Source organism: Pogona vitticeps, chromosome 2 (assembly GCF_051106095.1).
Source record: "Pogona vitticeps strain Pit_001003342236 chromosome 2, PviZW2.1, whole genome shotgun sequence".
NCBI lineage: Eukaryota > Metazoa > Chordata > Lepidosauria > Squamata > Agamidae > Pogona > Pogona vitticeps.
The window spans coordinates 22,905,194-22,932,436 of NC_135784.1; the positions used below are offsets into that span (position 1 = coordinate 22,905,194).

General features: G+C 46.1%; 2 protein-coding genes across 2 annotated transcripts in view; both read right to left on the reverse strand.

Annotated features, from left to right (window-relative positions):
• Positions 1 to 618: 618 nt before the first annotated feature.
• The window catches only part of LOC110090341 (uncharacterized), a 32,866-nt gene continuing 6,241 nt past the window's right edge, over positions 619 to 27,243 (reverse strand). The window contains exons 3-8 of the mRNA XM_078388424.1: positions 26,572 to 26,675; positions 24,184 to 24,310; positions 21,842 to 21,934; positions 19,345 to 20,735; positions 2,121 to 6,635; positions 619 to 1,976 (exon numbers count right to left, since the gene is read on the reverse strand). Coding sequence (XP_078244550.1) covers positions 5,745 to 6,635; positions 19,345 to 20,735; positions 21,842 to 21,934; positions 24,184 to 24,310; positions 26,572 to 26,675 — 2,606 coding nt within the window. The 3' untranslated portion in view covers positions 619 to 1,976; positions 2,121 to 5,744. The remainder of the gene's footprint in view (positions 1,977 to 2,120; positions 6,636 to 19,344; positions 20,736 to 21,841; positions 21,935 to 24,183; positions 24,311 to 26,571; positions 26,676 to 27,243) is intronic.
• LOC144587512 (uncharacterized) lies at positions 8,663 to 13,735 on the reverse strand. The gene is made up of 3 exons (XM_078388404.1): positions 13,586 to 13,735; positions 11,966 to 12,675; positions 8,663 to 9,100 (listed from the first exon to the last, which is right to left on the reverse strand). Exons 2-3 carry the CDS (start codon positions 12,665 to 12,667, stop codon positions 8,912 to 8,914), a joined length of 891 nt encoding a protein of 296 aa, XP_078244530.1. The 5' UTR covers positions 12,668 to 12,675; positions 13,586 to 13,735; the 3' UTR covers positions 8,663 to 8,911.

Genomic DNA, 27,243 nt, shown 5'->3' on the forward strand with positions numbered 1-27,243 from the left:
GTGTGCTGTTCCTTCACTTCCACCCCAAGTCAGTGCTGCAGCATAATCCCTCCAGCTGTCGCACTCCCTACATTGCAGAAAACTGCCAGTGTGACAGAGTTAAAGTAAAACACCACCAGCTTTGGCAGGATCAGTTGTCATAAGCAGCAGATTTATGATGCAGTCCTATCCAGTTACGTTATATTTACTAATTTAATCCAGTCAATGGGTATTTGGGGGAAGCAAGTCTCATTGTGTTGAATGAGCTTAGTCCTTGGTAAGCACTGAAGTTTATTTTTTTTGGAGAGAATTAAAGAGTGCAGCTCATGTGTTTACTAGGAGAGGAAGTTAAGGTACAAAAGGGGTGTATCAATGTGCCCATATCTGAGTAAGGATGTGCAAAGTTTTTCTATATTAGTCATTTGGGTATAACTTCAACTGTACTTTTTAAAATTTAAATCGAAGTGAGGGTTTTTTATTTGTTTTTTGCTTTTGGGCACATTGCATTAAATAAGTAAATTCCCAACAGAGGCAAAGAGATAAAAAGTTTTATAAACTTAATGGCCATATATTCAGGGTCACACCTAGTGAATAAAGTCCAGTATGTATTTGCCACTTTCAGAGACAAAGACAGAAAGCTTACAAAATCATACAAGTTTATTTAACCAGAAAGAGGAAACAGAAAACCTCTAAATTATAACAATAAACTTTAATTATTGTGGGGATTTTTATTTATATAGATATATGTGTGTGTGTCAGGAAAATTATTGTTAAGTCATTGGCGAGAAATATGTTAAATCCTCAATAGCTTATTGCCTCACTTAGCCATTGCTGACCTCTAGATGCTAGAACAGTTTCTCGTATTCAAGAAAGAAAAACGTTTCATGGAAAATCAACTAACAATGGGACCTTCTTCAGCCTTCTTTGTGTATGCAGTCAAGCGAACATGGTGACGTTGGAGAGTCTTGAGATTCTGGGCCCATCCAAGTTGTGAGCTCCTAAAATCAAGAGGGAAGGAGAGGCCCTTAACTTTTCCCACCCTTCACATCACACAATAATGCTCTATGCAGAGACGTACAACTGGGGGCCCATCACGCATGCACCTTCCTTAAAGAGAAATACCTACAAAGCCATCTCATCTCGAGTCGGCCTCTAGTCCACGGGTCAGCAGGGCTATTCTCCCAAATCTTACCCCAGCTCTGCTCCAAAAATCTAAGCTGGACATTCCAAGAAATGACAGTAGGAATTGTTGAAAGCAAACTATTTCTAAGGGGTGGGACAGAAGTGGAGCTGCAGAAAGCCCCTGGTTCAATCCCTGGCATCTCTCATCCAAAGAATCTGCTTACAGACAAGCCAAATCATGCCTCTCCATGCAAACGGGTGGCATCCTCATTTTTTGATTATTAAGAGAAATCAGAATCATAGAATAATGGAGTCGGAAGGGGCCTATAAGGCCATCGAGTCCAAACCCCTCCCTGCTCAACGCAGGAATCCAAATCAAAGCAGGTCTGACAGGATGGTGGTCCAATTTCCTCTTGAACGCCTCCAGCTTTGCAGCGCTCATCACCTCCCGTGGTGATTGGTTCCATTGTCGTACTGCTCTAACAGTTAGGAAGCTTTTCCTGATATTCAGCCTTACTTGTTACTCTTAAACATTGGCCAGGGCGGTCATGTTTGACCCTTTTTTTTTTGTATTTTAGTGATTTTTAAAAATAATCACACTTGGAAATAATGCACCACGATGTTTTTTCTAATGCATTGCGCTTAGAATAATGGACTGCTTTGACCAAGGAGAAGTCTGGACAGAGATGTTATCCTGGAGAAAGGAATTCCAAAACAACAACAGAAGCACTCTTAAAAGGAGTCAGTAATAATCATAATGATGATGAACTTAGTACTGCAGAGCTGGAAGGGACCCTACGGATCAATAGGTCCAGCCCGTCAAGGAAGACCAGCGGGGAATCAAACACCCAACCTCTGGCTCCACGGTCAGATGCCTTAAACCAGTGGTCCCCAACCTTGGGCCTCCAGATGTTCTTGGACTCCAACCCCCAGAAATCCTGGCCAGCAGAGGTGATGGTGAAGGCTTCTGGGAGTTGTAGTTCAAGAACATCTGGAGGCCCAAGGTTGAGGACCACTGCCTTAAACCACTGAGCTATCCAGCAGTTCACTAAATTGTGAATAAATAAAGGCACAAGCCAGGGTCACGGCTGATGATCAATATGCTGTTCTTTGTAGAGCCTACTTTTCTTTTAATGCATTGATAATGCCAGCTAAAGAAATTGAATGTTTCCAAAGTTCAGACACTAACAGCAATGCATTTCTCTCCCGATTTCGAACGATGAACTCCAGCGAATTCATTTTCGTACCTAGTGTTCCAACCTCTAATATCGACTTCATCTTTACTTCTTGGTTCATCCCAAATCTGTTCTTCTAGGGCTTACCACATGCTAGGATCTTCTATTTATCCCCCATTTCCTCCCACAGGATCAAGGAGCAGCCACCAACCTATCTGAAGGATGCTTTCGCATCTACTTTTTATCTCTGCAGTAAATCATTTCCTGAGTTCCTCTACTTGCTGGCTTCTTGTCTTATGACCAAATCCTCACCCTACAGAGGAAAACCCCGATTCCCCCCCCCCCCCGGGTGTGCAGTGATTCCAGCTGAAAGGTCCAAACCTATCTTCTCCCAGACATCTGTACAGGAGAAGAGGCGAGGCGAAACCTACGGAGAAGAAAAAGCAGCACACCTTGCCAAATGGGTGAACAGCAAAGAGGGTCTCCCACCAGGACGAGTCTCCCGCAGGGCCATTTGGAACATTTGGAAGACATTGAATAGACGTCGAAGCAAAGTAGGACGGTCAAAAGATAATCCACTAATATGGCGCTATGTGGATAGAGGACAAATTTCTTGTGACTGTGGAGAAACGCAATCAATGCGACACTTCTGCATATGAAATTTATGCCTCACCGCATTTAAACAAAAGAAGACCTAGCAAATGACCAAGAAATCGCTATTGAAGTAGCCCGCTTCTGGTCAAAATTAGTCTAATTATCTGAATATTTTTAATTTGTTTTTAATTTTACCTCTTTCACATACGTCCATTGTTTTAAAATTGTGCAACGCTGTGATATGAATAAAGAAAGATGGTCTGTATTCATAAACAGGCATAGGAGGAGAGCATAAAAAACTCTGCAGAGCCTTCCAGCTGCATCATCATTCTCAAGTGGGTACCATTCTCATTCAGAGGGTGACTAGGTTTGCAACATAAACCAAGTTGTGGTTTGCAAAATTCTGGTGTGTTGTTGTCTTTTCTCCCTTTCTCGTTAAGGCTGGAACCCAAAAGGGCCATATGCCAAGATGAATGATAGGCGACATGGGACACAGGAAAAAAAGTACTTTTTTACAGAGTTCTGAGTTTAGTTGAATTCACTCCCTGATGCCTAATAATGGATGTTAACTCGTGCAGCTTTAAAGGGGAATTAGACAACATTACAGAGGATGCTGCTGCTGATCATGATGGATACATATACAGTAGGACCCCTGTATCTGCGGGGAATCGGTTCCAAGCCCTGCCCCACAGATGATGAAAAATATGGATTGTAGCAAATGCTACTTTAATACAGTAGGGGATGCTACACATAGCATGATCTCTGGCTCCCTCTTATGGCCAGTTTGGGTAATTACATCATAGATATATACAGTACAGTGGTGCCTTGCTTGACGTTGATAATCCGTTCCAACAAAATCGCTGTTAAGCAATATCATCGTCAAGCGAAAGAAAAAAATCCATTGAAATGCATTGAAAACCAGCTAAATGGGCAAAATACCTCATCGTCCAGCGAAGATCCTCCATAGGGGAAGCCATTTTCGGTCACTGTCTTCCGGAAACAGGTCCGGAAAAGAGCGGACGGCCATTTTGAAACCCGACGATCAGCTGTTTTTGATCATTGTAATGCGAAGAATCGGTTCCCGAAGCAGGGAACCGATTGTCGTGAAGCGGATTTTCCCCTTTAAAACATTGTTTTGCGATCGCAATAGCGATTGCAAAAACCTCATCGTGAAGTGATTTCGTTGTGGAGCGGGGTAATTGTTAAGCGGGGCACCACTGTACTGTATTTTGCTTGTGAACACTATAGCATGGTCTCTGGCTTCTTCTAGTGGCCAGTTCTGGTAAATTCATCTTTAGAAATACTCTGTTTCCCTGACAATAAGACCTAACCTGAAAATACGCCCTAGTACGATTTTTCAGGATGCTCGTAATATAAGCCCCACCCCCAAAAAAAGCCCCAGCTGAATGAAATCCTGCCCTCCACCCTTGCGCTGCAACCAGAAGAAGATGACATGACTATCTGAATAAATGCAGATGGTTGTACATGGAAAAAAAAATAAAACATCCCATGAAAATAAGCTCTAATGCATTTTTGGAGCAAAAATTATTATAAGACCCTGTCTTATTTTCAGGGAAACACAGTATTTCTAAGATTTTTAATATTTTTAACATTTTCAAACTGTGGATAGCAAATCAGTGGATATGAGGGCCCTATTGCCTATTCCCTTCACTACCTAGTATGCCTCCATGTACCAGGGGAAGTGATTACGGCATGCTAGGCTTGCTTGTGGGTTCCACCCTGGCAACTGCTTAGCCCTGAAGTCTGGCCTAAAATGGCCTTTGATCTGGTCCTCCTTTGGGGCTCTTTCTGAACACCTCCTCACAGGCTATGGTTAATCAGCGGCAAATCACAATTATGACGCCAAGATTTGTTGTTGCCATGTGAAATATGGCTTACACTGAAAGATGGCTTAGCATCAGACCTCAGGACCGGGGCTTGTCCTTGGTTTGTTTTTCTGGCTTCCTGCTCTAAAATACAAGTGGGGGGGGGAGGTAGGTGGAGGGAAAACAGACCAAAAATGGGAGAAATGGATGGTAGTTTGTGGGTTAATTCCGCAGAAATCAAACAAACAATGTCACAGCATAACGTGTAAGTGCAGTCAGGCCAGCACACCATATTTTGTTAAAACAATAAAATATTATTGTTTAGATCAGCAATTCCCAACCTTGGGTAACCCAGATGTTCTTGGATTAAAATGCCCAGAAGTCTTCGCCACGAGCTATACTGGCTGAGACCTCTGGGAGGTGAGGTTCAATAACCTCTGGGCACCCAAGGTTGGGAAACCACTGGTTTAGAGTCACAGACCGAAAGGGGCCCAAATCATGTTCTGTTCCATGTAGCATTTTATGAAACGGGGAGGGCCAGAACAGAGAGCCCAGTTCACTGGCCAACTCGTACAGCACCTGCTGGTGGTCGGGATCCTTGCTTTAAAAAAAAGAAAAGACTTGGAAGTCCTCGATTTAAGCTACCAGAGAAACACTGGGTTCAACAGGACTTCATCTTACAGAAGTCCGAAGGGAATTCAGAAGCAGCCTTCCTAACTGCTGTAAAACTAAGAGGGGCTGTTATTATTGCTCTCAGGTCTCGGTTGCAGGCTTCCCAGGGACGTCAGGCTGGCCGCTCTGGAGGCCGGACCCTAGTTCAGCGATACAGGCCATGCTTCACATGCAGAAGGTCCTACGTCCAATTCCTGGCATCTCCAAGGAAGGCTAGGGAAGTATCCTACGTCATACCCTTGAGAGTAAGGTACAGCGTAGAGAGTCAGTGTAGACAGTCCTGAACTCGGGATTCCTAAGTCTGCGTAAGAGGCTGCGGACTCTATTCCTCAGAAGAGCGAATGCTCGAGCTGTGTTATGTCTGCAATCCGAGCACTCATGTGGTCGACTCTCGAGAGTGGATCCTCTTATGCCTCCTGAGGGAGGCTTTGTGGCCAAAGCTCTGCCCGCAATCCGAGCACTCGTACGGCTTCTCCCCCGTGTGCACCCTCCGGTGGTTGACGAGGTTCGAGTTCGTGCTGAATTTCTGCCCGCAATCGGCGCACTGGTACGGCTTCTCCCCCGTGTGGACCCTCCGGTGGTTGACGAGGTTCGAGCTGGTGCTGAAGCCTTTCCCGCACTCGCCACACTCAAAGGGTTTCTCGCCCGTGTGGGTCCGCTCGTGGATGAGGAGTTTGGAGCGGCTGATGAAGCTCTTGCAGCAGTAGGGACACTTGTGGGTCTCTTCCCCCACCACCAGTGCTTTCTTCCCTGTGTGCAGCCTCTCGTGTTTCCGGAGGTAGGAGCTCGAAATGAAGCTCTTCCCGCACTCGGCACACTCGTACGGCTTCTCCCCCGTGTGGGTCCGCCCGTGGATGATCAGGTCAGCCTTCTGGTTGAAGCTCTTCCCGCACTCCAGGCATTCGTACGGCTTCTCCCCCGTGTGCGTTCGGAGATGGATCACGAGCTGCGGCCGGTGGACGAAGCTCTGCCCGCACTCGGAGCACTTGTAGGGCTTCTCTCCCGTGTGGACCCGCTTGTGGGTGATGAGGTTGGAGCTGGACGTGAAGCTCTTCCCGCACATGGGGCACTCGTAGGGCTTCTCCCCCGTGTGGGTCCTCTCGTGGACAATGAGCGAGGCCTTGTCGCTGAAACTCCGCCCGCAGTCGGAGCACTTGTAGGGCTTCTCCCCCGTGTGGACCCTGGTGTGCTTCATGAGGTTGCAGTTCGTGCTGAAGCACTTCCCGCACTCCGCACACTTGTAGGGCTTCTCGCCGGTGTGGGTCCTCTCGTGGATGATCATGTGGGCGCTGTTGTTGGAGATCTTCCCACAATAGGTGCAGGTGTACAATTTTTGCATCTTCTGGTTCCGGGGACAGTCAAAGCTGTGGCGCAGGACCGTCCCCCAGCTGGGGGCCGTCCTTTTTCTCCTCCCCTTGGGGGTTCCAACCTCTGGGAAGGGGCTTCCTTGCAAACTTTTGCCATGAAGAAAAGCTTGGATCTCCGTTTGGTGGTCACGGCGGATTCCGTGGCTCTGCTCGCCTCCCGGCGTCCCGCCCAGTCCGCAGACCTGCAAAAGTTTCCCGTTGAGTCTCGCCAAGGACACTCCACTGAGGCCGACATCCGGATGCCTTTCAAAGGGAAAGCTCTCGTCTCCGTTTTCGTACCCTTGGGAGCTGTCGGCTGAAACAAACGGGGAACGAGAACCTGACTTTTAGTCTCCACTCAACAACGACGCTTTGAATAGGGGGGAATAATAATCATGTGCGGTCAAGTCAATTCTGGCTTATGGCGGCCCTTTCCAGGGAGAGAATACGCAGAGGTGGTTTACCCTTCCCTTCCTCTAGGGGGAGCCCTGGGACTGTGCAGCTCGCCCAAGGCCACCCAGGCTGGCTCTACTGTGAGGATTCAAACTCCCAACCTCTGTCTCCAAAGCCAGATGTCGAAACCACAGAGGTATCCAGCCAGCTGAACAGGGAATGCAGAGATGCAAAACGCTAGAAAGACAGGGATTCCTTGTTTGTTTTAAGCCATAAAAACAAACCAATTCAAACAGGGAGTAGCCAGACATCTATTTCCTATTTGTGTCCTCTTCTCAATAAGCCCAATGATTTGTCATGGGATTGAGCCGAGTCTTCTGCTGACTTTCATGAAACTGTACGCTAAAGGCACAGAAAAACCTATGGGGGAAAAAGAGCTATAAGGGAGGGAAGGTTCTCCATCCAGGTCTCCTCTCCCTTCTTAATGCTCCTCCCGGCAGGCCAGCAGGAAAGGAAGTCCCTCTTATTTCTGATCATTGATTGGAGACAATGGAGACTCCGTGCCTGCCGTTAAATGCAAGCGAGCAGCTAAATAAAGAGGCTCCTAATGGACTGTTGCCCTTTTACTGATAAGTTCCTTAAATTTGTTTCCAGGTTCAACAGGGTTTAAATATTATCCTGTTGCTACAACTTACCCTGTGCAGGGCATAAAAATCAGCAGTGGTGCACTTTCAGAAAAGAAACATGCTCCGCTTCTCTTCCTAAGGCTCCCACGGAATTTTTCACTTCCGGGAACCCATGGGAGTCACAGAATGGAGGGCGAAAGTCTTTAATTACTGAAAATCCATGCCGCCAACAAAGGTATCCTGGCAGAACGGTTTCTGATCATTAAAGACTTCCCCCTCCTGTCCCATGGCTCCCTGACCATGACAAGGATTCCATGGGAGCCTGGGAGCCTTCAGGAAAGGATTAAGTAATGTTGAATTTCTGAAAAATCTCCACTGCAGATAATATCATGAACCTTATGTGGCGCTGAGTTATGGCAATGGGATTCCAGCCAATACATTTAAATACAGTGGTGCCTCGCTTTACGAGCGCCTCGTATAGCGATGAATTCGCATAGCGATCCCTTTTCCGGGATCGCTAATGCGAAGGCATCGCGTCGGCCCCTATGGCCGAAATTCGCATAGCGAAGATTGGTAAGCGTTTCGCGAGGGGTAAGCGAGGGGAGGGCGCTAAAACGCTGTGCGCGGCCATTTTGGCTGTTCCGGTGGCCATTGTCGACCCGCCGAACAGCTGATCCGCGGTCTCGCTACAGCCCAAATGGCCGCGCGCAGCGTTTTCACGCCCTCCCCTCGCTTACCGAGGGCGCGAAAATGCCTGCCGGACCCAGAAAACATCGTTGTACGGTGAGTTTTTGACCATTTGGAACGTATTAAACGATGTTTCATGCGTTCCAATGGCTTTTTTTGATCCGTACAGCAATGTTTTCACATAGCGAAGGTTAATCCGGAACGGATTAACCTCGCTATGCGAGGCACCACTGTATTATAGGTCAGAATCTTACTGGCGTTTGCATAAGGTTTTGTGTAAACTGCCTGGCTAATTGTGGCTAACTGAAAGGTGCCGGGAAATGTCTTGGTCACAGGACTGGTCATGTGTCTGATTGTGCAACCGGGATGTACCCCAGCGCTTCATCAATCAGCTGGAACTAGCTGTGAGAAGTTATTCAAACCTTTGGCAAGTGCCAAAGGAATTCCAGCTAAAATGTCTTTGTATACTAATACTACTTTGTTTGCCTATCTTAGAACGCCCCCCCCCCGAAGTGCAAAAATAAGATGGGGATCAAGACCAAGTAACCCATACCCAGAAAGCTGGCTTCCCCATCGCTCCCATCCTCAGCCTCTGCCGAGAGCCGGACGTTAATTTCCTCGGAAGGATCTTGCTCCGATTTGGGAGAATTCGTGGTCGTGTCTTCCAAAGGCCATGCAACCTGACACAGAAACAAGAAAAGACAGAACAAACAGGGAAACTTAGAGGAGTCCCAATGGCAGAGATGATAGGTGAGCGAATCACCGCAAAAATCACCGAGAGAGCAGTTTAGATCACAACCGTACACAATAAATCTGTTCTTCTGCAAGCAAACAAAGACAAAATTTCTCTTCAGGCAAACGTCCCGAGTGACCGACTGCCAAGTGGGTGTTTTTTTTAAATGGATGGTTGTGCCTTGTTGCTTTGAATATATTTTTTGGTATTGCTTTTATTCACCATTTTTTAAATGTGGTATTATTTGCAATACTTACTGTTTTTAGCTTTAAATATTGCCTTTGGGTCTTTTAAAGGAAAGTCGGGATAAAAATATTTTCAACAAATAAATAAATTAAGCCGCCTTGGGTCCTTTTTAAGGAGACAGGGAGGGTAAAAAATATTTTCAATAAATAAACAACTCTATGGAGGAATTACAACTCTCATTTTTGCTTTCTCGGGGACCCCCAACTTGTCAGATCTAAATAAAGGGAACCCAACGAGCTATAAATTTGGCAAATTCTTCAAAAGTGAATGGAAATGAAGTTCTCCACTCAAATTCAATACATACAACGATTCCCATCATGAAGAGGACCTGATCATACTGCCTGCTCTATTGGTGGTATGCAAGGGTTTAAACTCAAGCTTTTTAAGAACGAAGTGCTCCAAAACCTCTACAGTACTTGGAGGGACAGATGAATCCCTTGGTTTCTGTTATTCCCACATTCAATTTTTTTAAACCACAAATCGTTGCCATCCCAAACATGAACAAATTAAAAAGCCTGTGGCAAATTATACATATATGAAACAAACTGAAATGAAATGCTACTGCATCCCCACTTCTGGGGAGAAAGGAGCAGAATGGCCTCAGTGGAGCTTTCATTTGAGCTTCACTTCTATCGCCCAATTTACATGGTCTCATCTTGACTTAATTCACAATATAACAGAGATCTAGGCAGAACGAACATCACAAGCAACCACTGAGTTAATAATTTCCTCTATATCCAACTACCAAATTCTGGGAGGTCTTGCAGGTACTGCCCACAGCTGTTCAGTGAAACCACATTATTTGCAAAAGTACCACCCTCGTTAAAAAACAAACAAACAAACCCGTTAGAGAACCCTCTCTTTGCCCACAAATGGATGATGACTGAGTATGCTAAGCAGTAAAGAATGCTTGATTCAGGGCTAGATATGTTGAGGTCCTAGCATTATGCTGTGACAAGTATAAAAGGCCACAATGCGTTTTTTTTAAAGACAGAAGGAAGGAATTATAGTAGATAAATAGGTACCACCTCGGTGGGAAGGTAATGGCGCTCTGTGTCTAGTCACGCTGCCCACGTGACCACGGAAATGATCTTCAGACAAACGCTGGCTCTATGGCTTGGAAACAGGGATGAGTACCACCCCCTATAGTCGGACACGACTGGACTAAGAATGTCAAGGGGAACCTTAACCTATCATACAAAACTTGAAATTTAGTTTTTGAAATTTCAAGACGCTTGAATGCCTCTAACACTGGAGGCATTCAAGAGAAAACTGGACCACCATCCTGTCAGATCTGCCTCCGACTTGGATTCCTGCCGTGAGCAGAGGGTTGGACTCGATAGTCTTACGGGCCCCTTCCGACTCCTTTATTCTATGATTCTATAAAATGTACTTAGAACACTCTTAAAATCTGTGTTTGTAAGTCAGGAGTGGGCAGTCCAGGAGAGTTTGAAGGCCACGCCTGCATCCTAACCCACCTGAACCCCCTGAAGGTTGCATTTATTTATTTATTTGATTTATATCCCGCCCATCTGGTCTATACGACCACTCTAGGCAGCTTCCAGTGTAACATAAACAAGTAATAAAATAACAAAGAAATTACATAAATCATCAAATGACAATTACAAACCAGAAAGAGGGTAAAATAGAGAAAAATAAGGAAAAGAATCAAGTACCTTCCTTTTTCTGCAAACTGGAAAATTGACTGGTAAACTGGACCAAAACTAAGCATGTGAGAGAGGGCGCCTCACTCTTGTTCAAAACTGCAATCTGCCCTGTCTTTCAGAAACAGGCAGCTCCCCAAACCCTGAACAGAGCCCAGGTGTGATCTAGAGGCTGGACAGATGGCCTTTGAAAGGGGTGACGTGTGTTCTGTGGGCGCCGCAATTTCAGCCATAATCCACAGATGCAGCTGATATCGTCTCTGTGTTACTTTTGCACTCACCCAACTCTTGGTGACAAGGAACAGAAGGGGTGTAATCCTGAACCAAAGCACTCCGCACTGCAACATTCTGGTGCAGATCAGGCTTGCAATAATACGTTGTATGTAGGTCTGTAAACCGAATGATCCTGTTGGGGCTTAGTTCTCAGCAGAGACTGCCAGAAAGATGAACAAGGAGGGTCCTAGATCAAATCAAGCCTGAACTCTCTCTGGAGGCAAAAACATTGAAACTGAAGCTGCCCTACTTTGGGCACGTGGGGAGAAAAGGCAGGATTCTCAGAAAAAGACAGCAATGCTGGGAAAGACAGGAGACAGCAGGAAAAGAGGAAGGCCAAATATAAGATGGGCTGACTCCCTAAAGGAAGCCACCGGCTTGGGTTTGCAAGTTCTGAGCAGAGATCTTGAGAACAGGACATTTTGGGGATGTCTCATTCATAGGGTCACCATAAGTCAGAGGTGACTGACGGCACACAACAACATAACCACCACCACAAGATGACCAGCATTGCCTTTATATATACAGTACAAATACACTGACCTTCTCAAAGCTTTGCATTTCTAAATGGCAGCTCTGCTCATCTCCTCTTTTCTTCTGCTAGGAGGGGGGAAATCAAATGTATTTACCTTTTCCTGCAGTCCCTCAGCCTCCTGCAACCGCAGTAAGAAATCCTCGGCCAGCGCCACTGCCTGGGTGCAGCTCTCTGGCCCGCCGTCCTTGACCCAGCTCTGCATTTCCTCCGGCAGGATGATCAGGAACTGCTCCAACACGATCAGCTCCAGGATCTGCTCCTTGGTGCGCCTCTCCGGCTTCAGCCACCGGCGGCAGAGGGCCTGGAGCTGAAGGAGGACCGCACGGGGGCCCTCGCCCTCCTGGTAACCGAACTGCCTGAAGTGCTGCCGGTCAGTTTCCAACCCAAAGGGATTCTCCTCATCCAGAAGCTCGTCCTTCACTTTGACTGAGGCTATTTGGCCTTCCCGGTCATCTTCCAGGTCCGGCAGGGGCTGGGTCACACCATCCCTCTCAGGCCACAGGCTCGCATGAGAGACTCCTTTGTAAGGCGCCGCTGGAGGTTCCTCGATTCCATCCGGCAGAGTTCCAAGCCGTCTGACATTTTTCCGTCCTGAACGCGGGGGCTTCGTGGTAGTTAGGAAATCTCGCCACTGGGATCCCCAGCCCTGCTGCAGGCCCTCTTCCGGCTCCTGCTTAATCTGATCTGCCCCAACCAAAAACTCTCTGATGGTCCCAAATTGTTCTAGGTGAGTTTCAACCCTCTTGGGCTTTAGTTTCTCGGTGCAAATGGACTGCATCGCTCTCTGCTCCTCCATTTCTATCCCTGGAAGAGAAACAGAGCCCTTATGAACACGCAGGAAAACACTGGCATGGGTCAAACTAGAGACACATTCTCGTCTCCTCTTGCGGGTGAGGACAAACACGCTTCTCTTCGCCTAGATCAATTATGCGCCATCAAGTCAATTCTGAGTTGTGGCGTCCCTTTTCAGGGTCTTCCAGGTAGTAAATCCTCAGAAACTGTTTCCCCTTCCCTTCTTCTGAGGGTGCCCCTGGGACTGTGCAGCTTGCCCAAGGCCACCCAGGCTGGCTCAATTCGCAGAAGGCACACTGGGGGGAAATCGAACTCCCAACCTGTGGCTTTACAACCACAGGAGGGGAAGAAAGGTTGTAAAAAAAAACCTTCCAGGTATACGTACATGCAAGAAAGAAATAAGTAAGCCCCAAAAGTAAGCAAGAGAACTGAGAAGCAGTCAGAAAGGATAGAAGACCCAGGATAATCCTTTGAGCCAACTGAAAGAAAACCGGAATGTAAATATAACCAATAAAATGAAATAAAATGAAATTCTTTACACAATGCCTCGTTCACTGGTAGAATCTGATGCCATACAAAAGCATGCCCATAAAGGAAAATTAAGCCAACCAGTGAGTGGCTTTTTACTTTTGAGAGCTAAGTTGAGCCTCCATGCTTAAGGGCAGTTTATCTTTACTCGTTGCCAGGGAGACACAGGAAGAGGGGGGCTCCTGGCTCCTTGTTTCCCAAGGCGGGGGAGGAATCTCTGGCCGGCAGCCGCCGCTGCAAAGAACAGGGTGGACTAGAAGGGAATGAGGATGGGCGAGCTTTGGGTCTCATCCTGCCCTTGCAAAGGGACATCTCCCCCACCCTCCTCCTCCTCCTCCCCCCTCCCAGTCCTTGCCCCGCCCCCACTTTCCACGCCCCGCCCCCACTCTTGCACCTCTCGTCCGCGCCTCTTCCCAGGCACCGGCGAGCCAGCCTCCCCGGCAAAGAAAACTGCACCAGGCCGAACCTCCACTTCCCAGCCCGGTGGGACAGGAAAGTGCAGCTGCAAGGAAAGTCCCCCTCCCTTGGGCTTCGTATTTCCGGCCTCTCTACGCATCGCAGCTCGGTAGTTGCCTTAACCCTTCAAGGGCCGTGTCACTCAATAACAACAACCCTCCCCTCCCCCCCCCCGCCGCCCATGAATGAAATGGAAAAAATGGAGCGGGGTGGAAACCCGCCTTTCTTGTTCAGCCTGCCTGCCATCTTCCCCCCCCCAAAAAAAAACTATTGGTTTTAGTATTCAGAAGTACACTGCTTTTCTGGACCGACGGGGAGGGGGAATTTGCTGTTGGGGACTACAAGTCCCAGAATCCCCCAAAAGAATATGGTTCTGCCACAGGTGCCAAGGTTTTTTTGAAAGGTGTATGTGTAACATATTTATTTTATTTTATTTTATTTTATTTTATTCTATTTATATCTGGTCAATATGACCACTCTAGGCGGCTTACAGAATCATCATCATCATCAAGAGTTACTACATTAAATAGTAAAAACTTCAAGATGGGGAAGAAAATGAAAAATAAACTAGAAAGGGGGGAAAAAAGGAAAGAACCAGATATTAATGGCATTTCAAACTTCTCTCATGTTCTGACTTAGGGCGACCCTAGAAATAGGCACTCTCCGAAAATGCCCTGTCCTCAGCCGCCCTGCTAGCTTTTGCAAACTCAAGCCAGTGGTTTCCTTAAGGGAGTCGGTCCATCTTGTGTTTGATTTTCCTCTTTTCCTGCTCCCTTCCACCTTTCCCAGCATGGTTGCCTTTTCCACTGACTCCTGCCCTCTCATGATTTGCCGAAAGTAGGACAGACTCAGTTTGCATACTCACTCTTGTTAGCTGTAATAATTGCCTTTTTAATGATGTAGGCCGCCTTGAGTCCTTCATAAAGAGAAAGGTGGGGTAAAAAATATTTTTAATAAATACATAAAACTAAAATATTTTGCCTCCAAAGATAGTTCAGGCTTGATTTGTTCTAGGACCCACCTGTTCATCTTTCTGACAGTCCTGGGTATCTTTAAAGTTCTATTTACAGTTTGCTTTACATTAAAAAAAATTCTCCACCAAATTCAACCTTGTAAGGGTCACGTACACCCATCAATACACTCACACTAAGAAATACATGCCATGTAGACCCCTTCAGGTTAGCCTTTTCTTCTTCTTTTACTACAACTCTGGTGTTGGTGTTGGCTGGAGGAATCGGGGGAAATTTCTCTCCAAGAGAACCAGATGCCCAGCCTCTAACATTATTGGCTTTGCTTCCTCCTGTAGGTGCGGATAATAAGAAGCTGAGAGCTCGCTTTTCGAACACATGGTCAGTTGGTCCCAGTAGCCTAGGGCGCTCATAATTCTGAGTTTTCAGAATAGTGGCACCAGCCTGCCTTCTCTGTGAAATCACCAAAGTTACCTTCTGCACGCGACCAAAGTCAAGGCTCACCATGGATCATCTTTTTTATTCCCCCTACAAGAGTTGTATCAGATTTTTGTTTTGTCGGGATGAATTCGGTTTCAGCCTTTGGGCTGGTCATTGAGTTCAAGGGCCAAATTTCTCTTCGACGTTCGGAATTTTGTTCTTTGGCAAACGGATGAAGAGAGGATTAAAAGACGGATCAAACCAGTCCTCGCCTCCCTTGGAGGTGCTGGGCAGGAAAGTGAACACAAGGCTCTCCAAAAAGTTACCCTGAATTAAATCTGGGACAAAACACTTTTAAAAACAACAACACACACACACACACACAAAATAAAGAGGGAAGTGGGAACTCCTATACAGTATCCAATTTCCTAGGCAAAGCAACTGGGTGATTTCTGGTGCTAGCTGCTGGGGATTGAAAAGTGCCTTAAAAAGCAATAAATAAATAAATAAATAAATAAATAAATAAATAAATAAATAAATAAATAAATAAATAAATAAATAAATAAATAAATAATCAAACAAACAAACAAACAAACAAACAAACAAACAAACAAAAAGTGGCCAACACCTTCGTCAGAGGATCAAAACAAAGTCAGAAGTGATGTGAGAGCACATAGAATCAACATATTAAAACCAAGTGCACTCACACACATCATGTTGCATCATTCGGGGATGGGTGGGGTTCAGGAGCCAGAAGGGATGTTATCGGTTACATCTCGCCTGCTTTTCTCCCATGTGCTTATACAGCTCTCCTCGTCCCTCTGTAATATCTCCCATTCCAATGTTCTAAATGCCAAAATGCCTGTTAATATAATGAGCTCTGCGTTGTTTTAAATCACTTAAAATTATTCCAGTTGTTTTTAAGACACAGGGCAGGGTGTAAGTGTTCTAAATAAACAAAAATAAATGAGCAAACCAGTACTCGTGACACTAGGGATGCCCAGTGTGGTGTGTAGTGGACAGATTGTTAGATTAGGATTATGGAGGCCTGGGTTCGAGTCCCTCCTCAGCCATGGAAACTCACTGGGGAAGTGGAATTGGTAAAAACACTTCTCAAATATTTCAGCTGGGATTTCCCCCCAACATTTCCAAATAGTTTAGACCTAGGCATGAGCCGGAGATAGTCAATACAATAGGACCCCTGTCACTGTGGGGGATGTAAATGCTGAAAAACAGGGCAAATACAGTACAGTACTCTACTACTGTCCTAGGCCTCCCTCTGGTGGCCAGGTCTGGTAACTTCATCATTAAAAATATCTATTTGGGGGGAATTTTTCTTTTAATATTTTCAGACCGTGAATAAGTGGATACTTATCCTGTGGATAAGGGAGTCCTACTGGATAAGAAGTACAAGTAGGCCACCCTCTTGTTAAAAGGAATTAGTGATACATATATTGTGAGGATGTCTCTTTCCCCACACATGAAGATGCATCTTGGAGGGCGGGGTGGGGTGGATCTGTGCGTTTATGCAGTGGCATCCACTCACGCTTTAATGTTTCCTTTCAGAGTGAAAAAAAGGGAGCATACACTTACTTACCACAACACATAAGCATTTGCAATAATGCTTCTCTGAAACATTTCATTACTGGGAAATTTTCTGCTATTCTAAATCAAATTATACCTGACATGCATGCCTGACTTGTATTAAGTAGACTGTTCTTAAAGGTAGGCTACATGTTCCATATTTGAGAAACATTTTCATAAATGTCCCAAGAACATTTTCCTCAGGACTTAACAGAACTTATTGTTTATTTATTATTTAATAGAACGTCAATATTTAGGAAGACAACGTGTATCTGGGCTGGTCAAGCAGTGGCCCGAATCCTGTTACCTAGTGCAGTAAATTGCACTAGAGTAGGCCTGTAGAATGGAAGCCAGGGTTACCATCTTTCCAACTGGGAAAAAAATGGCTTCATGAGGAACGTCATCAAGATGCCGAACTTCGACCCTGCACGCTCTGGAAACTGTTCGTACCCAAACCCACAGCGGGAGTACAGGCTGATCCCGTTTGCTTAAGCTTGAAGGAGGAAACTGAGGGTAACCTGCCAAAGGAAGCCGGTGGCATCCAGCGAGATGCAAAGCACAGCCAGCAAAGGCAGGACGACCGAGCGGTCAGGAGGAGAGGCTGGTCCGTCAGCCTTTGATGGTCAACTCTTCCTTCTTCCCTGATACAGGGAGAATGGAGGGAGCCCACTGGGAGATGCAGCCGCCTCCCGCAACCTTGCGCTCAGAATCCAAAAGAAGCCTAGCAGGGATTTGGGTTGGTGAAAATTGAACTACAGGACCATGTTGGCCAATTAGGGAAATATAACTTCCTTAAGAAATCTGCTTTTATCATCTCTTCATATTTACCCAGCACTATGTCATCTAAAGCAGTGTTCCCCAACCTTGGGCCTCCAGATGTTTTTGGACTCCAACTCCCAGAAGCCTTCACCACCACCTCTGCTGGCTAGGATTTCTGGGAGTTGAAGTCCAAGAACATCTGGAGGCCCAAGGTTGAGGACCACTGATCTAAAGCCATAAGGGCTTTTACGCTAGCTAGCCTTAATGTACTCTCTTCTAAGCTTCTGGGGGGAAGATTTTGAGGTTTGCCTGCATCAGATTGTCTCTGCCCTTGTAATAGGGATAAAGTTGAATCAGTTGGTTATGTTCTCCTTTCCTTTCCCCTCTCTTCCCTCTTCCTAGTGTTTCTCCCACCTGTCTAAAGATTTCCCTTTTTATATAGAATTGCTTTTAATTATATTGTTATATTTTGTTGTAAGCCGCCTAGAGTGGTCTTAATCGACTAGATAGGCGGGATATAAAATAAATAAATAAATAAATAAATAAATAAATAAATAAATAAATAAATAAATAAATAAATTCTGTACTTGCTATCGGGATCTTCGCATGGAGCTTTTATCACCTATTATCTGTAAATCTCCCAGGAGATCAGAGGAGGATTATGTGCAGTGGCTACTCTCTGACAACACCCCTTATATTACAAGACAAGTGGCCAGATTCTGTGCTGCAGCAATGGTTATTCGTAAACAGATGTTTGGGCAGGTGATTTTAGAGGGACAATATAATGTTTTTAATATAACACTGCCTGAGGTTTTACCTATATTAAGGATATATTATGTTATTAATTGGAAAGAAGGGGTTGTTTTATCATGTTTTAATGGAATTTTATTACCCTGCCCGACTTTAATAAACAATCATTATATGTATCTATTTTATATTGATTTGGTTTTACTGATCTTTGACTATGATAAAGTATACTACTACTAGCAGGGATTTGTGACAAACAAAACAAAAACCCACAACGGATTTAGACTATGCAAAAAATCAAACCGTTTAATGAAGGATTATTGTTGTACCTAGGTGACAAAACACAAGAGATTCAAAACGTCCCCTCGGTGCAGGAAGTCAAGCCACAAGATAAGAAGGCCCATTTTCCCACCAAGAACGGGGATCTGTTTCTTGTGGGAATCTGGATGCAAAATTTATTCATCAGTACCCACCACATCAGTGCCGAAACAAAAGACTTTGCTAATAGTACGCTGGCTTCAACTGAAGTCTTGTGACCACACCTGGCCACCATGTTGGAAGGGGCTGTTCCCCTTTGAGTGGGATCTTTCTGTGAATTCTCTATGATTAGCTGATTAAATATATTGCCATTATATGCCATTTCTTGGTCTGAATCTTCTCAAAGGATGGTGTATAACCCACTTGACTACATAGTAGGACCCCCATATCAGTTCTAGCTTCCTCTCAGATGGCGAAAACCGTGGATAATAGTGAATGCTACACATAGCATGGTCTCTGGCTCCCTCTAATGGCCACTTCTGGTAACGACATGGTTGAAATACATTTTGGGGGCATTTTCCCCCCAATATTTTAAATATTTTCAGACTGCAGATAAGTGGAACCTGTGGATACGGGAGTCCTACTGTAGTTCTGTCTTCTTGTCTTCAGGATGTGCTATATTCCTTCTTATACATATTCCCAAGATATGTAACCCACAGAAATACATTCCACACAGGCTTTCACTGTGTTTCTAAACTCAGGACATCTCCAGGGTTTCTAGACGGTGGATTTTTTGATGTTGTTTCAGGTTTTCACTGTGACTGAAGCTCTTACCACAGGCCAAACAAATATAGGGTTTCTCCTCTGTGTGGATTCTCTGGTGCCTATTAAGGTGGGTCGTCCGAAGGAAGCTCTTCCCACAGACAGAGCATTTATGGGGCCTGTCTCCTGTGTGAATGACCTGATGGGATTTAAAGTGTTGTACAGAGTAAAAGCTTTTGCCACACTCAGAGCATGTATAAGGCTTCTCGCCTGTGTGTACTCTTTGATGTGTTCTAAGGTACGCTCTATAATTAAAGCTCTTTTCACATTCTGGGCATCCATAGGGTTTCTTGCCAGTGTGGGTCCTTTGATGCTGTTTCAGGTTTTCAGTGTGACTAAAGCTCTTGCCGCAGGCCAAGCATTTATGGGGTCTCTCCTCTGAGTGGATCTTCTGATGTCTGTTAAGGTGAGAGCTCCGACTGAAGCTTTTCCCACACAGGGAACATCTATAGGGTCTCTCTCCTGTGTGAGTGACCTGGTGGAATTTAAAGTGTTGCAAAGAATAGAAGCCTTTCCCGCAGTCTGTACATTTATAGGGCTTCTCGCCTGTGTGGATTCTTTGGTGTGTTGTAAGGTGTGTCCTATACCCAAAGCTGTTTCCGCACTCGGAACATGTATACGGTTTCTTGCCAGTGTGGGTGTTTTGATGCTGTTTCAGGTTTTGACTTTGATTAAAACTTTTCCCGCACACGGAACAGATGTGGGGTTTCTCCCCTGTGTGGATTCTCTGATGCCTCTTAAGGTGAGTACTTCGAATGAAGCTCTTCCCGCATACACAGCACTTGTATGGTTTCTCTCCGGTGTGAGTGATCAGATGGGCTTTAAAGCGTTGTGTAGAGCAGAAGGTTTCTCCACATTCTGAGCATTTGTAGGGTTTCTGGTCGGTGTGAATTCTGCGGTGTGTCTTAAGGCATGACTTAGAGCTAAAGCTTGTTCCACACACCAGGCATTCATGGAGCTTCTCACCGGTGTGGACTTTTTGGTGCTTTTTAAGGTGGGTGCTCCGACTGAAGCTCTTTCCACACACCAGACATTTATGGGGTTTCTCCCCCGTGTGGGTTCTCTCGTGCCTTTTAAGGTGAGTGCTTCGACTGAAGCTCCTTCCGCACTCGGAGCATTTGTATGGTTTCTCCCCCGTGTGGATTACCTGGTGGCATTTAAGGTGTGAATTGGAATAGAAGCTTTTCCCACACTCGGAGCATTTATACGGCGTCTCGCCGGTATGGATCCTCAGATGCATTCTGAAGTTTGAGCTGTAGCCAAAGCTTTTCCCGCACTCGGAACATCTATACGGCTTCTTGCCAGTGTGGACACTTTGATGTTCTTTATGGGTTTTCCAATGACTAAAGCTCACTCCGCACACTAAGCATTTGTAGGGCTTTTCTCCTGTGTGAACAACCTGGTGTCTTTTAAGCTGTGTACTTTGGTGGAAGTTCTTCCCACACTCTAGACATTGATAGGGCTTCTCCTTCAATCTTTCACTTCTCGTTTTCTGATGCTTGGTCACCTTCTCTCTCCGTAATCTTTTACCTGCAGGGATCAAAAGTGACATCTGGTTACGGAGGAACAGATCGGGACAAATGCCACAAATTGCTCTTCCAACTACAGTACGACCAAAGTAGCCACAGGGGATTGGTTCCACGTTCCTCCATGGATGTCAGAAAAAGTGGGAAAAGGAAGCACGTCCTTCCAGTTTTTCTGGTGTCTGTGCATTGGCACTGTCTTGCTAAAGCACTGGTTTTCATGCACTCCTGTTCGCAAGGGTCCCTGAAACCAGCAGCTGCCACCTCTCCCTTGTCTGCCCCCCCACAAATGCAGTTTCTCTAATTCCCTGGAAGCTGCTTCCCTTGGGGAGGTCAGGACACCTGTATAGAGCAGGGGTCCCCAACCCACGGGCTACAGACCAGTACCGGTCCATGGCCTTGGAAGGACCAGGCCTCTGAGACAGATTTTCGAAGGCCAAAGGAATGCACACGTGTGCACACCACCCGCACATCCGCACACACACACACATGCCCCACACATGTCTCCTGCATGCATGCACACACCACCTGCCCACATGCACACCCCCTACATGGACAGATGGACGGACGCCGCCACCCCCACCCTGCAGTCCTTGGGAAAATGGTCTTCAATTAAACCGGTCCCTGGTGTCAAAAAGATTGGGATCCACTGGTACAGAGCATAGCCTCTGGTTCCATCTAGTGCTTAGCCTTGGTATTATACCTTGGGAACTTGCATTTCTGGGTTTTTTTCCCCAGGCAGCAGATAAGTGAAACCACGGGTACGGATCCCGTGGATAAGGCAGTCCTACTGTATATACGGATAAAATGCTTGGTACGAAAGCAGATCCTTTCAAATATATTAATCATCCTGTGATGGTCAATAAAACTGCTAAAATGAACGGAAAGATAAACAGTTTAAGGAGATCTAGAAATTTTGCATGCACAATTATCCCCCCCCACCAAAAAAAACAACAACACAGTTTCTGGTTTGTCCAGAAGCTCCCAAGTAAGAAGAGCTGAGAGGATCTTCAACTGAAAACTTGAATGATGATGATAATGGGCCATCAGGTCAACTCTGACACCTCAAGGACATGCCCTCAAATGTTCCCAGCCTCTGAGAAGCTACTGTACCTGCTGATTTCTCCGCTCCCTTGAAACCATCTCTAAACTGCGCCTGGTGGCCTTCCTTAAGAAACACGAGGCCGGATGTAGGAACCGGAAGCCCTGTTGAAGAGAAAACAGAGACATTAGTTCTGGGACCTTCTCACAACCCACTGCCCTGCTGGTCTCTGGAAGGGAGGTGCTTCAACATGACCCACATTCGTGACTCTTAGCCCCACTGATTTATTTTTCAACTGGGAAGGTGTACAGAGGCTGTCAGCCCTCAGCTGTAAAGCATCGCAGGTTGGTACAGTCAAAGAGAGGGAGGTAGATCCCACCTCCCCTATTCCAGGGATCCCTCTTCCTTTAGGGGTCCCCCTCCTTGTGTCACAGGGGATATGTGGGGCTGCCCACAGCATGGCTGGGAGGTGCACATGCTGGGAATGATACAGCCTGCTGGCCTTTGTTTCCCTGAAAATAAGACAGGGTCTTATATTAATTTTTGCTCCAAAAATGCATTAGGACTTATTTTCATGGGATGTTTTTTTTTTCATGTACAACCATCTATATTTATTCAAATACAGGCCTGTCATCTTCTTCTGGTTGCTGCACAAGGGTGGAGGGTGGGTTTTCACTGAACTGGGGCTTATTTTTTGGGTAGGGCTTATTTTTTGGGGAAACAGGGTGAAATATCATCCTGAAATACCATACTAGGTCTTATTTTCAGGGAAACAGGGTACCCTTCCCCCCTTAACCCATCAGTTTAGAATAGTGCTCATGCCCCCGGATGGAACAGAGGTCTGGGCTAGGGGGTCTACTCTAAGCTATATGCTGAGTCCTTGGCCACGGAGGCCATTGCCTTCCCCAGCATCATCTTCATCATCTTCCTGGCAACCCGAGTCTGACCCTCTGGGCTTACCATCTTCCTCACTCTCTACAGCCGGGAAGGGTGGTAGCCTCCCCCCTCAAGAAGAGGGCTCCCCTTGCTGAGTTGGGGGACCCTACCTGCTCTCCTCCTCTTCCTCTGGATTCCTCCTGTCCTTCAATCTTGGAGCACCTCTAAGAGTCCCACTCAGATCTCTTAACCCTGGCACTCCTTTCTCCTTGCCAAGATGGAACAGGGAAGCTGTGGCCCCCCCCATGGCTGGCCTGTTCCTCTGGTTGCCATGACAGCCCCAACTCTGCCCAGGTCTTTCCAGCAAAGGAAGTAAAAAAAATGGACTAGTTGCTCCCTGAACCTTGGTGTGGTCATCACTGCAGAAATAAGGTGTGCAGAACAGTCCAGGACACACAACCGCATGTCCCTGATATATATACAGGTGCAAAAATGAGCCCTGCCCCACCAGGCCCTTAAAGATTAAAGGAAAGATTGACAAGATTTTGGCAATTCCTGCAGATAGGTATGAAAAATAAGGTCATAGAATCATGGAGTTCGAAGGGGCCGATAAAGCCATTGAGTCCAACTCTCTGCTCAATGCAGGAATACAAATTAAAGCAGCTCTGACAGATGGTGGTCCAATATTTTCTTGAATGCTTTCAGCAAAACAAAACAAGATGGCAGATCTGCAGGTCACTAGGAAAAGGCCCGTCACAGAGATAATTCTAGGGGTTGTTTCTTAGGTGCAATCAGATGGCGGGAAAGGTACACTTCAAGGCAGACCTGGGCAAAGTGCGGCCCTCCAGATGTTCCTGAACTGCAAATCCCAACATTCCTCACTGTGTGGGCTAGGCCCAACTCTCCTCACACTATTGGCCGTGTGGGCTAGGAATTATGGGGGTTGCAGTTCAGCAACATCTGGAGGGCCGCATTTTGCCCACCCCTGCTTTAAGGGGAATAATATCTCTTAAAGTGACCCTTCTGTTTGTCGGGGAACGGTTCCAGCCTGGCCCACACAAAGCAGCAAAACCCAACAAGCCCTTCACAGCATGGACCGGGGTCCCTGTATGTCATGGAACGGCCAGGCTCTTTAAAGGCCAGGCGGGGTGGGAGGCCAAATTCAGAGAAGATCCATCTCTCAATGGCTGCCAGCCACGATCAGCTGATGCTCCCTCCAAGATCCAAGGCAGCCTGTCTTTCAACATTAGTTGCTCAAAGTAATAGTAGGTAGAGATACAACGTCCCGCTTGTATACTTCCCATGATGCTCTTTTTCGGCCATGGAGGGAAACAGGATGTTGGTCTAGATCAGTAGTTTCCCAACCTCGGTTCCCCAGAGGTTCTTGGACAATAACTTTCAGAAATCCTGGCCGACACAGAAAGTGGCAAAGGCTTCTGGGAGTTGTAGTCCAAGAACCTCTGGGGGATCTGAGGTTGGGAACCATTGGATAGACTCTGGGGTCTTCTTACGTGGAAAGAGCAAGAGGCAACCTTACCGAGAAAAGCCAAATTCTCGCAGTTTTCTCCCATGACTTCCTTGTGCAGAGCCTTCTGGTCTTGATCCAGCAGCGCCCATTCCTCCGTTGTGAAATGCACAGACACATCCTCAAAGGACACGGGACCCTGCAAGAAGACACCGCCATCCAAGCCATTTTTGTTGGGTGTGTGGAAACAGCTGCTCCTTCGTTCATTGTCTCTCTGCCCCTAAAACACTTAAGCGCTCAAGACACTTTCCAAGAAAAAAAGGGAGCTGTAACTGAATCAGCGATAAGCAGGATCATGTTAACAAACTGGCACAGAGCAAGTAATCTGATCCCAGGTCTCCTAGAGGCCTCTTCTCCTTCTATTAGGTAGAAGACTGGATCCTTGCAGGGCAGCACAAAATGGCTGCCTGGATGCAGATGCTGAGTGATCAGTACTAAGTGGGGCCATGCTAATGCCACATTTTACTGTAAGCATACTATATATTAAATTGCTGAATTAAAAAACTGCTTAAAATAGATTAAAATACTATTTTTTTAAAAAAAAAACTGTATCTCCCCCACTAAAACACCTTCCTTGGCAACAATGACCTGTCAAACCACCTTCCCAAACAGACAGGAAACAAATCAAAACTTAAAAATAAAACAAAATTTAGAAGACAAAAAACGTTGTGGCACCTTAAAGACTCACATTAAAATGCAGCCAGTCTTTAAAGTGCCACTACATTTGGAGGGGGGGGTTGTTTTAAGTTTAAGGTGTGTTTCTCATCCGACAGGCTTGCACAGACTAACACAGCCACTATTTTGGAAACTTTCAGGACAGGAAATCTTGACCTGCCGGCAGAAGGACAGGCAGCAGAGAGCCAGCCAGGCCCTCTGTGGCAAGGAGTCCCACAGCCTGGGAGGAGCCATCAAAAGGATCCTCTCCTGTGTGCTCATGTGCCTGCGAGGGGTGGCAAAGCCCTTGCAGGAAGGGTTCCCCAAAGCCCTTAAAACTAAGGCAGGATCATATGGGTTGATGGGGGTCCTTCACAAAACCTGGCCCAGAGCTACTTAGAGTGGGTGTGCCTCTGGACGAAGGGTTTATATGAACACACAAGAGAGATTGCCACATTGCTCGGTGCTTCTGCTCCACTTTGGTACGGAGCCATGTGCTTAAACTAAATGACAAGGTCTGTTAGCTAAGTGACTGGCAACCCTCCATCGCTAAAGATGGAGATGATCATTGATTTTATTTCAAATGGAATCAGATACCATCAGACTTCAATACAGTCCTGATTCTTAAGCTCTTGGGATTACAGTCTAACTACAGAGCCTATACAGTAGCTTCAACATCTGCCCAGGATGGTTTTTATTTACTCGGCTATTTACTCGACGTGGTGGCGCTGCGGGCTAAACTGCAAAAGCCTTTGTGTGCTGCAGGGTCAGAAGACCAAGCAGTCGTAAGATCGAATCCACATGATGGAGTGAGTGCCCGTCGCTTGTCCCAGCTCCCGCCAACCTAGCGCTTCGAAAGCATGCAAATGCAAGTAGATAAATAGGGACCACCTCGGTGGGAAAGTAACAGCGTTCCGTGTCTAAGTCGCACTGGCCATGTGACCACGGAAAGATTGTCTTCGGACAAACGCTGGCTCTATGGCTTGGAAACGGGGATGAGCACCGCCCCCTAGAATCGAACACGACTGGACAAAAATTGTCAAGGTGAACCTTTACCTTTACCTTTACCTTTACCTTTACCTTTACCTTTACCTTCTACAACCACAGAAATCTGTACTCACTGGCCTAAGGAACAGTCCTGGGTGACTCGAAAGCTCGCCTTTTCTGGGATGTTTATATCTTTTATTTCTTTAAAATATTTTTTTGCCCTGCCTTTCTCCTTAAAAAGGCGATTTACATGATCGAAGCACACTATATAATGCAAAGAGAGAGAGGGAGGGAGGGCGTAAGTGTACAAATGCTAAAGAAGGAACAAACAGATACTATGTTGAAAGACAGAAAACAAAAACACATTGAAAGTAGTAAGGCACAACCATCCATTAAAAAACCCCACTCAGTTGTCCAGTCACTGAGGGAAAGCCTGCCTGAAGAGAAAGGTCTTGGTCTCTTCGCAGAAGGATAGCAAAGATGGGGTCAGGCTGGCCTCCAGTGGGAGGGAGTTCCAAAGTCTGGGAGCAGCCACAGAGTTGATGGCGGTGCCATGAACTTTATTTGCCACCCGGGACTTTGATGAAGCATTCAAAGGGACGGGAGCTGGGCTGAGGTTCTCTAAGAAGATTCAACGTTTTCCAGCAGGTGTTCCACCCATTCTTACTGGGCAGTTTTTAACAGAAGGAAAAAGAAATCCAGAGAGAGAGGCAACCCGTTGATCCCCTCAAACCTGCTTTGCCGTTTTCCCTTCAGTACCTGTTCTGGCTTAACAAAAGCTGCTTCCTTTATGCCACAAAGAGAAAGGGACCGAGGAGGCGCTGAGGGCGTCATTTCGTTATTTCTGAATGTCCTTCCATTCCCTGTGAGGAGGAAACAAAGAAAGCAGAAAGAGATGTGAGGTGCTATTTGTAGCAGTTCAGTGCCTTAACTTAATCTTTCCCCGCCTTACTTTGTGGCGTAATTCAAGATCACTAAACTGGGAATTATATCATTAATCATAAATTAGTTATGTGCTGAACAGACTTAGAATGGCCCTAAGGCGGCTTTCGAGGTAAGTGAGATATCTAAAGAGTGGTTTCACCAGTTCCGCTCCCCCCAGGGAGTATCCAGGGCTGAGAGGGGATGTGAACCCTGAGGCCTCCAGAGGCCTTGTCCATGATGACTCCATCCATTGCACTTTGCTGGATATAATTAATTAATTGCATTTATCTACTGCTCCTCTAGTGTCACGCCATTGCTCTGGGTGGTTTACAAAACCATAAAATTGGAATAAATTTTATGTAGAATGGAATGCATGGAATAAATTGTGTAAAATATAAATTTTCCATAATTAATAATTGTTTAATTTGATCTTCCAGAGTTTTCCGGTACAAAGCATTCAGAAGCAGTTTACCATTCCCTTGTTTTGATGGTGCTTCCAGATCATGA